General features: G+C 36.4%; 1 protein-coding gene across 1 annotated transcript; it reads right to left on the reverse strand.

Annotated features, from left to right (window-relative positions):
• Positions 1-648: 648 nt before the first annotated feature.
• prkg2 (protein kinase cGMP-dependent 2) lies at positions 649-17,010 on the reverse strand. The gene is made up of 19 exons (XM_052125356.1): positions 16,861-17,010; positions 15,192-15,680; positions 13,832-13,998; positions 11,277-11,390; positions 9,483-9,588; positions 8,829-8,892; positions 7,118-7,195; positions 5,054-5,148; positions 4,710-4,778; positions 4,533-4,631; positions 3,862-4,015; positions 3,607-3,743; positions 3,075-3,164; positions 2,748-2,889; positions 2,479-2,642; positions 2,200-2,322; positions 1,977-2,039; positions 1,096-1,162; positions 649-948 (listed from the first exon to the last, which is right to left on the reverse strand). The coding sequence occupies exons 2-19, from the start codon at positions 15,671-15,673 to the stop codon at positions 853-855; spliced, it is 2,310 nt and encodes a 769-aa protein (XP_051981316.1). The 5' UTR covers positions 15,674-15,680; positions 16,861-17,010; the 3' UTR covers positions 649-852.
• Positions 17,011-17,914: the final 904 nt, after the last annotated feature.

Below are 17,914 nucleotides of genomic sequence, written 5' to 3' on the forward strand. Positions count from 1 at the left end.
TATTCTCGTTTACAAATCACTAATATACACAAACCTCTAAACTAAATAAATTATAAGTGCTGAAAAAATTACAATTTTGACACAAAAGTTTAAGATGTATTTTCTCCTAGACAAGTAATGCGACTATCTAAAATATAGATAGAAAATTTCAACTTGACTTAAATGAAAATTATTCTACATTAAATATTAACATATTTTTATTCAAAAGAAGAATAAAAAAAAAAACAAGCATTGAGCATTACATCAGCCAAAAAAATTTATTTCCCAGGTGCAGAGATGAGGGTTACCTGAAAAAGCACTTCACAGGCTCTAGGAAAAGTCACTAAAAATACTACTTTTCACATACCTGCTTGAATTACACAAACTGCAGTGCAAGTCACCCTTTGAGGTTAACATTTGAAACCTCATCAGTAGCATTCACACTCACAGTTGGTTTCTAGCCTCAAGAGTTCAAATACATTACATCATCAACACATCTAAAACAAGGCACATCTCACCTTCTTGCCAGACCACAAAATGTTCTGCTCGTCTGAAGGTAAATATTACCAATGGTTTCACACCATTCTCTATGATGCCCCAGCTACATCATTTTCACATACTGAATCATCTGGGGGGCATAGTGATGAAAACATTCCTTTCTTATGCCTCTCCTCCTCTGCTGTGCCTACGACTCCACCACAATAGCAGCCTCCAGTCAAGGAGTCCTTTGTTGCAGCACACACACACTGATTCTGTTGGCTTCATTATCTGAGTTTCCTCGCAAGAAAGGCTGGCATGTTGGAGATGTGAAATGGCAGAAGAGTTTTGTTTGACTCATACTGTTTGACACACAAGGGTGTATAGAGGGGACACTTAGAAGTCCGTGTCCCAACCAGACATTTCATCGGGAGGAATTTCTTCATCGGGAGGATAACTGTCAAAGTAACTGTGGTCAGTGGGACCCTTCACCTGCAGAGAGAGAAAGAAAGAGTGAGAACATTGAAAAGATCGAAGACAATCAGATCAGATTTTTGAGAACATATTATATTATGATACATGATCCCATAAGGTTAAATTTAAGAAAATAATTAGCTGTTTTGTTGTTGTTTTTTTTACCTCTCTTTTAAGTGGCGATATCAGACTTCTGGATTTCAAACCACCCCAGCTAAAACCGGTAAACCATCTAGAAAACAAATAAAAATCCATAGAACAACATATCATGAATTATTCAACTTTTAATTTATAGAATCTTAGTCTTTCTAAGTTGAGTGTAAAGTTAGCGTTTATGGATGCCCACTCTAAAATGTTACATACAAATGTCATTTTTGTATAAATTTTTTTCAAAATCAAATACATTTGTCTGAGAACTTCTTTAAAGGAATGAAAGCACCTATCTCCTGTAAATGAACCAAACCAGGTTGGACCCTTACCCAACACTAAATGTCAACAATAACCCAAAAGATAGGTCAACGTTAGCATCTGTCCATCTGCTCAAGTTTACTGATTAATTCGATTAGACATCCTCAGAGTGGCATGTGTTATGGTGGAACAATAAATAAAGAGATTAACCAGGAAGGAAACCTCTAACTTAGTTGACCCCAATAACCAAGCAGTCTGCAACCTGTGTTAGCAGAGCTGAAACTTTCTGAAATCTTTCTGTAATTAATTGCAAGAGTTGCAGTTGTATAAAGTGAGAGTGGTTTATTCTAAAAAAAAAAAATATGAATTCTTACTTTCCCATGGATATGGTATCACTATTTCAAATTAGACAGTCAAATTTATTGATAACATAGGATACTCTTTAGCAAAGCAACCTCTGGTTTGAAATATTATTATGAAAGAAAATATTCAGATAAAGGTTTTTAAAAACAAAGGCTCTCACATTCTGACTCTCAACAGAACCCAAGTTCAGAGACACCGATATAAAACTTCAACATCTTTGAATCTACAATGGAATTTCTGTTCAACCAAGACCTGTTAATTTTTTGTTTTCTCACCTGTGTTTTTTAATATCTGTTATTCCATTCTTCAGATTGCCCAGTCGCTCTGAAGGGTTTTGCCTTCATAATACAAAGTGGACAGAAAAATACTTTATCATATTATGATCAATGGTAGTGGGATTTGAACAGTTTGAGAAATATGGCAAAAGACAAAGTACTCAGTGATGTCTTGACCATTCTCTTGTCTAATACATAGAAAAATAACAATGGATGATCATACCTGCACAGCTTGCGAATAAGGTCGCCTGGCCTTTTGCTGATTTTTTTAGGGAAGTCCATCTTCTCAATTCCTTTCAGAATGAATGTGTATATAATCATCTGATCTGAGCCAATAAAAGGAGGGCTTGGGGAACAATCAAATCAAATAGATTTTCATAAGATACTCAGAGTCAGTCATTCACCTGAAGATCAAATGCATCTATGCACCTTTGCATCTCTATTAAGAAATAAGTGAATTCTGCCATATATGGTTTAAAATGAGAACTGAATCGATACAAACCTTCCTGTGAGGAGTTCAAAGATCAGGATTCCAAGAGACCAGAAGTCCACACTGAGGCCATGGCCTCTATTGAGAATGATCTCTGGCGCAACATACTCTGGAGTCCCGCAGAACGTCCAAGTTCTCTGACCACATTTGAGCTTCTTAGCAAAGCCAAAATCCACCTGAGAATATTTATATTGCATTGCTATGCTACAACCAAATACACAGGCTTCTTGGGTTTACTAAATTAATTCCCTTAAGCGTGCTGACTTTGCAGAAGAGCTCACCAATTTGACGTATCCATCAGCATCTAGCATCAGATTCTCAGGCTTCAGGTCCCTGTATATGATTCCATTGTTGTGGAGATAGTCAAAGGCCTCTGTGACACAGCCCACACAGAACTTGGCTGTGTACTCATCAAAACTCCCCCTGTATTTAAACATTCACTTACTGAGAATGAGATAATCTACTGCTGTTGATGGTTTTGTATAGAACTGTACATAACAAACAGTAAAGCAGACAGCCAACAATTTTAATAAATATTTTTAAGCATCAAAAGCAGAAAAACTTTCTTGCTGAAAAAGCTGTACTGGCCGCTTGTTCTGCAAGCTAACCTGTCTCGCAGAAGGCTCCAGATCTCTCCACCGAGGCACGCCTCCAACAGCATGTACACATACTTGTTGTCTTTGAAGGTACGATACATTCTAGTAGCAAGAAAATACAGCCAGAAACAAAAATAAAAGGTTGGTTTTAAAATAGGGGTTTAGAAATCAATTTCCATTCTCTATATCACATTAACTTTGGTCTGGCTGTTCTTTAAATATTTAGTTACCAGAAATGTATATTTTTTAATTAATCATGTAAGCATTGAGGGGATTCATGGATCATTTCTTCAGAAAGTAAAGTGAAGTCAAATTCAATAAAGACTTTCATAAGGGGTGTCTTTATATATACATAAATCACATTTGCTTGTCTTCAGGATTCACTTTTGATAAACAGGTACACTCATTACTGGCTACTTTTACTAAGAAATGTTCCACTGAAAATGAATAGATTTAATACATGCTGTATAAAATGAGTACTATGGTAGATACAATTTAAAATATGTCCAACATATGTGGCTATTGAATACAAAGTTGAACATACTTAACAATGAAAGGAGAGTGTGTCTCAAGCAAAATCCTCCTCTCGGAGTAAATGTGCTCTTCCTGTCTATTATCCACAATGTGGCGCTTCTTGATACATTTCAGAGCGAATGTCACATTTTCATTCTTTACTTTCACCTAGAAGAAAGCTGGCATCATTATTGCTCATATAAGTCCATCATCTTGTGGACATGATTTATGTTTGCAATTTATTATATAATAAAGAGGAAATGTCATTAGGGTGAATAATACCAACCAATTCAACTCTCCCAAAGCCTCCAACTCCAAGTGTGGCAATAACTTCTAGGCTGCTAAAAGGTATAGCAAAAGCAAAGCTGCTTTCTCTCTCTTTCAACTCTATCATGTCATGCGACAGTGGTGGGCCAGGTGGGGTGCTGCTTCCTGACCTCCTAAAAAATAAGTGAGGATTTACAGAACACTGATCACTGTTACATACTGTACGTGACAGGGCAAATATCACTATTTGGGTCATTGTGGTTTAAATAGCCATTGAGGCCAAAATTGTAATTATACTAAAATAATCATTCCTGCAGGGTGCAACTTCAGCTGTTTTTGCACAGAACTGGCTTGCATTATTTAAATATATAAGGCCTGCATTGGGGATCCAAATGCTCAACTATTAAAAGTACAATCTGTCATTTTCAAAGCAGCTCTTGACAAGTACTGTAACATTCTATATGTTAACCAAAATATGTACGTGTTATAAATTACGGTGATTGTTCAATTCATGATATCATGATATCTGTCAGTTGAAAAATCTAAGTGAAAATGTGAATGAGAACACCTTTTTGTTTATTATTGGAAAAATTTTGATATTGTGCCTTTAAAATACATAGGCTGTTTCAGACAATAGACAATAGAGTGATAACTAGTCAAGAAGTTAATAGGCAAACAGTTTGCACTTACTTTGCATTTCTTTTTTTATCATCACGTGATAAATTATCAACATAGCTTTGGAGGTACTTCTTCAGCTCATCAAAAGTTCCAACAGTCTGACTGAAAGTTCTGAGGGAATTTTTATTGTCAGTCAGAACAAAAATCAAAATCATTTGAATGAGGATGAATGCTGAAGTGCAAACTCACTCTCGATCAATGACAAGGCATTCCACTCCATCCTCATCTGCGATTATATTTGCTGATCTGACATCATCACTGTGAAATGACAAAGGAGGAATCCATTAAGTGTATTAATCTTGAACTGAGCTATAAATTGGTTCCTAAAATAATATATGTTTTAGGGAAGAATGGAATACATCATAATATAAATGTTTGTGTATTAATATCCTATACGTAAACAGAAAATGGACAGTTTTTGGACATTCTCTGTTATTGGTTATACTACAATACCCCTGTACTGAAAGGTTATCACACGTGGGATTAAATTGAGAAAATGAGAATTGATGCTGGCGATTGAAGGAGGACTTCACCTGATGAGAGCCTTCTCTCCAAAATAATCCCCCTTCCCCAATGTGTTAATGATCTGAGGCTCTTCATGATCCTGTGTGCTTTGAGTGACTTTAATCTGGGCAACATAGAAACACAGGGGTTATATTTCAAATGCTTATGGATCATATCTGATCACAAAGCCTTAAAATGTAGCACAGAAAAAGACTTTGGCTTGCTCAATGTCTGTTTTTTTTCTTCTTCTTCTTCGACCTAAAATTTTTTGTATATATATATATATATATATATATATATATATATACAAAAATTTAGTAATATATATATAGATATATATATATATCTATATATATATATATACACATTACATGCAATATATATGTTATGTAATGTATTATGTAATATATATATATACAATACATTACATATGCAATACATATGTAATGTATTGTTCCAATAGACATAAAGCATGAAATTAGTTTAAATCTTTATTATATATATATATATATCTATATATAGATCTAAGTGCAGGGTTAGCTTTATTGAAAGGGTTGAAAACTAAACAAACACAACAAAAACATGGAAAACATACAATGGGAACAGGCAGGATAAACATAAAGAAACACGAAAACAAGCATCCATATACATCAACGATCGACAAGGGAATGGAGAACAAACAGGGTTTATATACACTTGGAGACATGATGATGACAAACTACAATCAGGTGAGCACAATGACACAGGGCTGGCAGTGATGAGGGCCAGGGAAGTGTAGTTTTTTTTAACAAGGACAAGTGAAACCCAGGGCAGACAACAAGGGAATCGTGACACATATAATGCAGTTATATTAACTTATACATTTTAATTACAGCAAATTATATGTACACACTACATTAAAATAAAAAAACAGCTCTTATGCAACATTTATACAATTCATTAAAAATATTTGAAAAATAAAAATATGAATAGAAAACAGAAATTGTTTAATGAAGCCTGTTTTCTTCCAAGGGTTTTTCACCCTCTCCATTAACTAACATCTTGTGTAGTTTTGGGTTCCTTGCCATAGTCCCCTTTGGCTTGCTCACTGGGGGTCTAAAGATAAAATATTTTTTAAAGCATGATTTTCAATCATGTTTTTTATTTAAAATGTTCAATGAGGACTTTAATACATAGACATTACAACATAATTTTCTGTTACATCAAAATATTCCTTAAAGCTGCTTTGAAACCATGTGTGTTGTGAAAAACACTATACAAATAAAAATGACCTTACTTGCATTATCTATTGACAAGGCTGTTGGTTAATTATAGAGAATTAACGCTTCTATTAATCTGCTAAGCGGGCACGGTTATTGGCTAATGCCAATAATCTCAAAATTGACAAATATCGGCCTGTTATATTAGGACTAGCCAATTCGTTTTTTTGTTTTTTTTTATCTATCACTAGTCTATAGAGCATTTTAATGCAAGGTATCTATGCAATCAATAATAATGATCTTGCAGAAATTGAAATATTTCATAGACTTGGATTCATCCTTGTGTAAAATGATCCACTAAAGTGTGTTGACACTATTGACCTTTCTGTTAGCCAGTTTTTGGTGACTAATGGCCTTTCCCAACACGCTATCGGACACAGTGGCGACAGACAGATGTGAACCATAATTTCCGGTAATTAAATTCAAACCTCCTCCCTCCCCCCACACTACAGTGCAGCAGGACCCAACAGGGGATCCAAGGCTGTTGCTTCCCAGTGGAGAGTCCTGTCTCTTAACCACTTCAGTGTCAAATTACTGATTTATCTCAGCACACTCAACCTCTCACAGCCCCACATCAGTGTCTCCAGTGAAGTCCATGAGGATTACTGGTGTGGAGCAATGGTGCCTCAAGTGGGTTATATCATTTTTGTTTTGATTATTGGAGTACACAGGTAAACCTCTATACCAGGCATAAATAGAGGCCTTAGAAATGTTCCTAAAATGTTAAAAAAAAAATACTGAATTATGTGCCCTGTTGATGAACTGTATCATACATTAAAAACTGTAAATATATACAACATTAACATTAATTGATAATAATGTATTGTAAATTACCTTCCCATTGGCAATTATGTAGAAGGTGTTTCCTTCCTCTCCCTCCCTGATGATGTAGTCTCCTTTATTATAATACTCCTGGCGAAGAAACATAAGAAAAAACTCATTTAGCTATTGATTTTGCATCAAGCCACTGCTGTCATGTTCCCACAGGGATGAGCCCGAGGGAAACAACAGGAAGACTGCAGTATTTTACTCCATACTGTTCTATGAGGTTATGTCTTCATGCACTGCATTGAAAGCACAGTATTACTGCTTACTTATTTCATTTAATACAATGTTTTATAAGGTGGACATGAAGTTCTGATGTATTTAGTGCCAGCTTTCTCAACAGAGGCAGTTAAATCTGACTGTTGTCACCAATTTCCCCTCTAAGCTGCGTGATTCAGCTGAATAGAATTGAAACAGAATTCCTGTTTCCTGTATTTCACTGTAAGCCACTTTTGAAAACAAGCCAAAGTCCCTTTCAAGGCAAGTCAGTCCTCTCAGCGGCCATCTTGGGAATGCTATTTTGTATGGATGCAAGTGGCATGAATGTACAGCTCATGTCTACTTTTATGGGGAAAGAACAAAATTTCCAAAATGGTTGGTCAAGATTACGATCAAAGAAGTAATCTTTCAGCAGTAAAATCTGATGACAATGGTATCATTAATTGTGTTTAAAAAACACTATTTCAGGCTGGTCCAGCTTATGAGCATCCGCATTCTCAAGTTGACTGACAGGTGATGTCTGACTCTAAATGTCACTGACTCTTTGACCTGTTATGTGTGACTTCTTGTTCTTCATCTGCCATTTATAGGGTTCCAATCTCTCATATTAATTTTAATCCAAGTGCTCCTGCTCGGGCTAAAAGTATCTGACAATAGTGTCTGCCAATTGTACTCATCTAAAGGTTTTCAGAAAAGATAATTTCAAAACATTGCTAACCATGCTATCGCTTTATGCTGACTATCTGAAATCTCAGTTACAGCCCACTCTGAAGGAGCTCCATTTCTCTGGTCCATGTTCTCAACAGACCTCCATCCCCAACTAAGAGCTCTGCTGTTTCATTAAAGAAGCTCTTTAAGCATGCCAGGTTCCTCTCTAGGTCTCAAAAACATTTGTCTGATCCTACCATTACACTCTGCATTCCATTCCCCACTGTTTAATGATAGAGTTCCACATTATCTGCATTCGGGCTGAAACATCTGGGCCACTATTGGGTTCCATTGCTTCCTAACCCCTAGAGAGGAGAATATAGTCAACTCCATCGCAGTGATTGAATAACGACATTCTCCCATTCAACCCCAGGGGCCGACAACTGAGAGGAATGTCCTTGATGTTTTTTCAGCATAGAGGAACCCAAGGAGGGTTATTTGACATTGAGTTGACAAAGCCCACACTCTTTTAGAAAAACTAACTTTGGCCCCTCGTGGAGACGTGGAATATATCAGATTCCAAATATCTTCAACAAATCACTCGTCCCCTCAATAAGAGTGAACACTTAGCCTTTGTCAAATAACTATGGTAACAATATACTAGGACAAGTGATGACAGATGCAATATCGTCACTTTTTGTCCAAAATAGTCACTTTCAGTTTGGACGTCTGAAGGCAAGTATTAACAACAGATGCTTGGACAGGTTTGAATTGGCAAATGTTTTATAGTATATTGAATCAGATGGGGCTGCCTAGTTTCTTTTGAATCACAAGAAAAAAAGCTTTTACTTACCACCTCTAAGCAGTCAACAATCTTGGTTAGTTTGTCCCCAGGCAGACTGGCAAGAAGTGAAACACTAAAACAAAATCAAATCAAATACAAAAAGTCAGATCAACTGCATGAGGCATCAGTCATCATTTGACTTTTTAAACTGGATTTATGCTTTTGGAATTTATGCATTTGTTAAACTCAGTAAATTGTCTTGAGTTATATAATCAAGCAAGCATGTCTACCCCTTTATCTCTGATTGAACTGATGGTTGTTTTTATTTAAGCAAGTTATTTATATGTTTGCTGAAGGTTATGGAGAACAGTTGTGTTGATATTTCATCTTACATAAGATAATATCTCTCATTTATATTTTCTTATTAGAATGTCTTCAAGAGCTCTACAATTTAATTACATCATTTAGTTCCTTTCATGTTTTCTATTTAAACTAATAGTTATGTAAGCTATGAGGTCACGGAGGTCAATTCAACCAGACCATGAAGGCAACCAAATTGAACTTAATTATCAATAACTAGGCTAATGTCACAGAAACATTCCTAGCTATGCTTTATTGGTTTCTTTGATCTTCACAATATTTCATGCAAAAACATATTTTGATGCAAACATTGGTGGTAGGACACCACAGTAAACATCAGGAGGGATGAGCAGCTTGGATTACCTCCTCAGGAAGTTGCGGTACTGCTCGTGCCGAGCCTCAGCAGTCATACGCATGATGTTGTGAAAGACTTCTCGATCAAGGGCCCATGTCTTCACATTGCTGGCAGCTGCAATCATAACAAAACAGCATGTAAGAGAAATACAAGGAGCTTCCAAGTTTTTTCTCATCCTCGCTGAGTGGTGTCCATTTATGCCACAATGGTTTAGAGAACAGGAAACTACAGTTGCTTTCAAAAGCACAATTGGGAAGTGGTTTCATTTTATCATGGTGACTCACAAGAAAAAAGGCAACTAGATTTACAGTCTCAAAAAACAATACAGATTTTGAAGAAGAAAAAAACATTTTCATTTTGATTTGGTTTGGGTGAGGTGACTTTAAAACTCTTAAAGGTGAGGCTAAGGACTATAAACTGAAAAAGTCCCACCACACTGTTTTATTATTTTATATTATGGGTAATGCATTACAGCACATCAGTGGTCCTGGAGTAAGAAATGTAGAAATTTAGTATAGCACTATACAAAATAACGGTAACACTTTACAAAAAGGTTATATTTGTTTAGGTTAACTACATTAATGAACGTAATGTTCCGGGTTCAGTACAAGTTAAGCTCATTCGACAGCATTTGTAGCATAATGTTGAGTACAACAACAACAAAAAAACAAAATGACTCTTTCCTCTTTTTCTTTAAAAACAAAATCAGAAATCGAGGATACAGCGAGGCTCTTACAATAGAAGTCAATGGGGATAATGAAAGTGAATGTGGTCAATATATTTATATACAGAAACATGAAGCTTGTAATTTTATAAAAGCACTAACATTAATTCTTCTGTTGAAACTTAAACTTCTGGTGTAACATTGTTTAAATTATTTTATTTTAGCGTTCTAGTGTTTGTTGACATTACAACATCATGGTAACGAAGTTGTTAAATTTTATAGCTATAGCGTTACACAGAAATGGTTAGTAAGTAATTTTATCACACTAAAATCATGTTTATACGCATATCTTTTGCATCATGTGGCTATAAGTTTAAAACAGTGAGTATTTTAACATTCACAAATTGGTTACAGTATCTTACTGTAACACAGATTTTTGCTTTTTTAAAAGAAAAGGAGGGACGAGTCAAAATTAAGTTTTGTGGTAATCAGCATAATGTCACAAATACTTTCAACTGAACTTAACTTGTATTGAACCTGGAACATTTATTTAACATGAACTGACAATGAATAATAATTTTACAGCATATATTAATCTTGGTTAATGTTAATTTCAACATTCGTTAACATTAATGCACTATGAATTAACATGAACTAACAATCAACAATTGTATTTTTATTAACAAAATTAACAAAGTTTAATAAATGCTGTAAAAAATATATTGTTCATTGTTTGTTCATGATACCTAATGCTTTAACTAATGTTGACGAATAGAAACGTTTTGTAAAGTATTACCAAAATTACTGACAAGTCAATGAGATTAACACTTCAAAACCAAAACAATGTCCAAGCTATTGCTGTAGGGTTTGTTTGTTTGTTTGTTTTTTGTCTTCAGTTCTGTTTGATAGCCTGTTGTCAATGTGGCCAGTCCATGGTCACAGCAATTTTAAACACAAAGACCTGTCATTCAGGGACAATTTGAATTCTGTGTATTCTAAATAATTTTGTTATTTATTTTTTGAGCAATCTTTAGCATATATGACTAAATTACCAAAATCAGACATACAGTAGAATTGTACTACTCATAATCGCATCAAAGATTAATAAAATGATACCAGCGCATATTAAATACTTCACCTTTCACCGATGCAGTCCTTGTGCAATTGTATAAAATGGCTAATTCACCAAATGTGGTCCAGACTGCTATTGATGTGAGCAGTTTGTTGTGCTGATAGACATCCAGCTTGCCCTCTGTACACAGGAAACAGCACTTAAACACAAAATTCTCACTCTCACTCATTTAAATTGGTTCTTGCATTTTAAATGAAATTGCACCTTAGTTCTCTTTGAATGGTTAAATCATATCCCAAAATAAAATATTTTTAACAAGAGTGCAGATGTAGGTGTCAGAGTCATGGCAGTAACTTATGACACCTTCAATTGTCTCAAAAATGTATTTGTATACAGTCAGGTCCATAAATATTGGGACATCGACACAATTCTAATCTTTTTGGCTCTATACACCACCACAATGAATTTGAAATGAAACAAACAAGATGTGCTTTAACTGCAGACTTCCAGCTTTAATTTGAGGGTATTTACATCCAAATCAGGTGAACGGTGTAGGAATTCCAACAGTTTGTATATGTGCCTCCCACTTTTTGAGGGACCAAAAGTAATGGGACAGATTAACAATCATAAATCAAACTTTCACGTTTTAATACTTGGTTGCAAATCCTTTGCAGTCAATTACAACCTGAAGTCTGGAATGCATAGACATCACCAGACGCTGGGTTTCATCCCTGGTGATGCTCTGCCAGGCCTCTACTGCAACTGTCTTCAGTTCCTGCTTGTTCTTGGGGCATTTTCCCTTCAGTTTTGTCTTCAGCAAGTGAAATGCATGCTCAATCAGATTCAGGTCAGGTGATTGATTTGGCCATTGCATAACATTCCACTTCTTTCCCTTAAAAAACTCTTTGGTTGCTTTCGCAGTATGCTTGGGGTCATTGTCCATCTGTACTGTGAAGCGCCGTCCAATGAGTTCTGAAGCATTTGGCTGAATATGAGCAGATGATATTGCCCGAAACACTTCAGAATTCATCCTGATGCATTTGTCAGCAGTCACATCATCAATAAATACAAGAGAACCAGTTCCACTGGCAGCCATACATGCCCACGCCATGACACTACCACCACCATGCTTCACTGATGAGGTGGTATGCTTTGGATCATGAGCAGTTCCTTTCCTTCTCCATACACTTCTCTTCCCATCACTCTGGTACAAGTTGATCTTTGTCTCATCTGTCCATAGGATGTTGTTCCAGAACTGTGAAGGCTTTTTTAGATGGTGTTTGGCAAACTCTAATCTGGCCTTCCTGTTTTTGAGGCTCACCAATGGTTTACATCTTGTGGTGAACCCTCTGTATTCACTCTGGTGAAGTCTTCTCTTGATTGTTGACTTTGACACACATACACCTACCTGTGTTCTTGATCTGGCCAACTGTTGTGAAGGGTGTTTTCTTCACCAGGGAAAGAATTCTTCAGTCATCCACCACAGTTGTTTTCCGTGGTCTTCCGGGTCTTTTGGTGTTGATGAGCTCACCGGTGTGTTCTTTCTTTTTAAGAATGTTCCAAACAGTTGATTTGGCCACACCTAATGTTTTTGCTATCTCTCTGATGGGTTTGTTTTGATTTTTCAGCCTAATGATGGCTTGCTTCACTGATAGTGACAGCTCTTTGAATCTCATATTGAGAGTTGACAGCAACAGATTCCAAATGCAAATAGCACACTTGAAATGAACTCTGGACCTTTTATCTGCTCCTTGTATATGGGATAATGAAGGAATAACACACACCTGGCCATGGAACAGCTGAGCAGCCAATTGTCCCATTACTTTTGGTCCCTTAAAAAGTGGGAGGCACATATACAAACTGTTGTAATTCCTACACCGTTCATCTGATGTAAATACCCTCAAATTAAAGCTGAAAGTTAAAGTACATCTTGTTCATTTCATTTCAAATCCATTGTGGTGGTGTATAGAGCCAAAAAGATTAGAATTGTGTCAATGTCCCAATATTTATGGACCTGACTGTATGTATTTGGACACTAGTGCACACATAAATATTACACTTAAAATTGTCTGTTATGTCATTGCTTAGATAGAAAATATAAAACCACATGGCATCTGCAGACAACTGATGCTAGACTTTTTTTCAGAAATACATTTTTAGCAATTACTTGCAAATAACTGGTGTCAGCTAGATTTTTAAAGGAAGTATAAAGTCAGTTCACCTCAAGTTTAAACTGGTGTCCTACTTTATCACATTAACTATGGACATGTTCCATTAATTTTTAATTACAAGAAGGTACCCAAATTTATCTCAATAGTCTTAATTTTGAACAATATATGTTTTATCATTTCAAACCTAACAAACCTTTTTAACAAGCAAATGTTTGAAGAACAGAATGCTTGAAGAGTGTGTTTGTGCTACATTTCTGTAAAATAAATGCCACATTGTTTGGTATTTTGTTATATAATGTAAAGGCATATATAAATTTTGAAGTGTGACTTACATTTCCATAAATATTTGGGAGCAGTAAGCAGATACAGTTTCCCTTATATTTACACATCATTAAATTAACACCAAATTAGTATGATTAGTTCAAAATACTACATTTACTATTTTCGTACCTGCAAGCACAAACAGGTGGTTGCCCAGCTCTCCCTGTTTAATTACATATTCTCCCTGCTGGTACGTCCTCTCGTACATACACTCCACCATGTCTTTCAATTGCTGCACTTCCAGTCTCCTCAGATATTGGTTCTTATTCAAGGCATCTGTGAGGAGCTTTTTTACACTGTTAGAAACAAGCACATTCATAAGCAAAATTGTGTTGTCTCAATTGTCAAAAAGATAATAAATGTATGAATGCAATGTTACTTCTTAGAAAATACTGTTGTTCGCTTGATTTTGGTGGCCAATCTAGAGAAACTGTGAGGTATCATTACTCTGGGGGTGATGGACTGTCATAAAGAATGACCAAGAACAAATGATTCAAGATGAACTAATTGGACAGTTCTGCACTCTATCTCTTTCAGCTATCAATTGCACCAGTTGTTTGATTTTCAATGTTAGAGACAATATAATGATTCTCAAAACTGGTGTTCTGCTGACAGATTAGACCAACTTAAGCTTCCCAACATAATGAGTATCTACGCAACATGGTCTCTTGAAAGTTTAGCATATGAATAGAACACATGCTAATTACCAACATGCAAAAATGGCAGATCTATTTTAGCTCTTTGAGGATCCTTGACACTCGCTGAGATACAATATTGAATATTCCTGTACAATTGCACTGATTTACAAAAACATAAGCACACACGCACACATGCACACACACACACACTCACATGTCACATGTCCTGCTCAAGTGAGGATTTGAAGCCATAAGAGTTCTTAAGAATACAGCTTTAAACCAAGTTACTCCTTATTATATCTACCAACATTTAATCAAACCCTTATTCACAAGATGCCTTGCACAAAGCCAGCTGTTTACCATTGAGAAGAGGATGCACAATTGTTCTATTAGACTCCCCTGCTGAAAAGACCAGCATTGCTGATCACCAGCTTATGTTGTGTGTTGAGCGCTGGTCCACCAACATAGGATGCTGGTGTCCCCACCCGGCTTTCAAAATAGCTTAGTTAGCTTCATCAGAAAGACCGTCTGGTCAACCAGCTTCACCAGCTAAGTTTTGCTGGTGAAAAGCAAATATGCTGGTCTATCAGCTAGACCAGTACTAGCCAGTATAAACCAAGCTGGTCTTTTTTGCGGGGTCATTGTAATTTAGTGTGCTGTTATGTCTAAATTTACCTCCAATTTATAGTGTTCAAATATTCCTGCATAATAGAGGATGTTAGTTTTTACGTGTGTCAAATACTAACAACAATATCCTACTACCTAGTCCCAACTTTTACCATTACTGACAACTGAAATCTGAAAGGCACTCCTGTTAGATAGAAATTTAGAGAATTTATCAAACAGCTCACCTTTGCTCTTTCCAGACTCGTGCACTCTCAAAGTAGAATTTAGGTATACCGCTAGAGTCAAATGTTCTTGATGAAGGCTCTGCAGACACCCCAGCTTTTGCTCCTTTCCTCCTGTTGAGGGTATCTCTGAGTAGGCCAGTGAGACACTGACTGACCTTTTCCTTGATAGGTGATGGCAGAAGACCCAACTCCTCTTGATTCTTCAGTGCATCCTGGAGCTTATTGAGTTGGAAGCACTTGTTCCTCAAAGCATCAGAGATCTCTGAGATTGCCTGTCTCTGCTGGGCCAGCTGCTCCTCGAGATGTTTGATCTGAAGCTCCTTGGCATTCAGGTCTTCATTTTTCTTCTTCAGCTGGTTCTCCAGCTCCTCCACCCTGACTCTGAGGACCTGAGGAGCCGAGCTTGATTCCCCATTGTTTTTGGACTTGCCTGAGCCACCGACCTGCTTGAGAGGGTTTAGTTTCATCGACCCATTTCCCATCTTGGAACTTGAATAGTGCAATAAAGACGGTCAAAGTAAGTTAGCTAGGTGGCATTTTTATCTCAAAATTTGTTTCAGACTTATTGGCATATTTACTTGTGCAGACAGTTTTCATTTGATTAAATTAGATTTCTTTATAAATAATATAAATAATACTGATGGATAATCTGTGTGTGTGCTGATCTCTTGTTTTCGGGTTTGGTGCTGGCATTTGTCTCCTAGAGAACACACCTTTGATAGTAAAGGTTATGGCATCCTCCCAAGCTTTTCATCTACCAATTATGGATCTGCATCTCATTATAAAGGGCTTAGACACTGACACAAAACTATATCATGTCATACAAATAGCAAATATGATAGAGAGAGAGAGAGAGAGATGAGAGAGAGAGAGAGAGAGAGAGAGACAGAGAGAGAGAGTGAGAGACAGCGAGAGAGAGAGAGAGAGAGAGACAGACACTTTTGGCCCCAGTGATTTAGACCTAATCAATAATTTAGAGGCACAGTAATACCGGATGGCACCAGCACACCATGAGCTCTTTCCTGGACTAACTGGTGATGTCATTCTTTGTGGGCATTCATTGATGTAGAAAATGAAATAGGATGTTTTGTAATTCACTTTGGGTTAGAAATGTACAATAGACACTGGACACTCCCACCACAGAGAAAAAATGTCAGAGTACAATCACAGTATTTACAGTGCAAGACCTCAGAGCAAACCAGATACAGACACCCACAATTTCATCCATAAACTTGGTTGGAACACCAAGTATGCAAACTCAATTAGAAAGTTATTTTGTTTGTATTCAATCTGGATTTTAAATTAACAGGAAATGTGATTATCTTTATGTTCTTACAGAGATTCATGTTATTTAATTTAGAGAGGATGTTTACAGTTAGAAATGTATAAGCTAATTAATAACCCTCCCTTGCTAATTAAGCTCAATATAGGCTAAAATATGAATATGTAGAAATAATAAAGATATTTTGCTCTAACAAAGTAACAGAGATAAAAAAATGTCAAGATTCATATTAAAGTGAAAGGCTACTTTTAACTGTAGTCCACATTAATAGTGCGTTGTTTTAATGGTACTACAAACGTTACACCTGTTCTTCCTTTTTGTCATCTAACTAAACAATTTTCAAGTAGCAGGGTTTATGAATGGTGTTTAAATGTTTTGAAAGCCTACCGTTTTCTTGCGCAGGTACTCCTATGCAACTTTGCTCAGTAAAGTAGAAGAAATGAATGGAAAGAACGTGTTCTGTTTGGTCTCCAGCAGTCCCTGTCAACACAGTGTTCACCATGTGTCATTTCTCCACAATAACTACACCTCAATCCCTTTAGCAGTCGTGATGGGTTCATGACAGCAGGATATTTTATTGATCTCTCTCTCTCTCTCGCTCTCTCTCTCTGTGGTATACTCCTGTCTCTCTCGCTCTCTCTCTCTCTGTCGTATTTTCCTGTCTCTCTCGCTCTCTCTCTCTGTTGTATTTTCCTGTCTCTCTCGCTCTCTCTCTCTCTCTCGCTCGGGCGCGCGCTTTCTCTGTCGTTATCTCTGTGTCCTTCCGCAATTACTAATTAATTGCTAGATTGTTTGTAATTCTTTCTTAGTACAATTGTAATTCTTTAAAACAAGCCTAACACACATTTTTCCATTTGTGCAAAAATCCTATAGTCTGTACTTGGCCAGTATGAAAGTTATAGGACATTTTTATCCATATTTCTTGGATCAGGATTTACACTAATGATTTTCATAGTGCTGTTACACTTATCCCAGAATCAGCTGAATTGATTTAAATGCATTTACGTGAATCCGAGCCAATGAGTTACATCAGAGAGTCTGAATAGCCCCTGGCTATGGAAATGACCAATATCTTTCAAAGCTTTCAGTCATACGCACTGTGCATCACATACTTTAGGAAATATTACAGCGAGTGCTCTGCTGAACCACAGCATCAGTGTCGAAATATGAAGATATTTCTAAGCACGTAATCAGGAACTCCACTAACTCTAGGCCTATATATACATAGTTTGGTGCTGCCTGTAAGGTTAATAATATATCTGATGATGTCACCGGACAACCAGTAGATGGAGACAGGTCCATTTCTATTTTTTTGTATTTAAGCTTATACATATTTCCTGAAACCTCACATTTTTCAAAACCACAAAATCAAAACTTCAAACTCAGCTCAACTTGCAAACCTCTAACTTTATGGCAATATCAAAACTCCGTTTAACACATT

The sequence above is a fragment of the Xyrauchen texanus genome, chromosome 4, assembly GCF_025860055.1.
Source record: "Xyrauchen texanus isolate HMW12.3.18 chromosome 4, RBS_HiC_50CHRs, whole genome shotgun sequence".
NCBI classification, from domain to species: Eukaryota; Metazoa; Chordata; class Actinopteri; order Cypriniformes; family Catostomidae; genus Xyrauchen; species Xyrauchen texanus.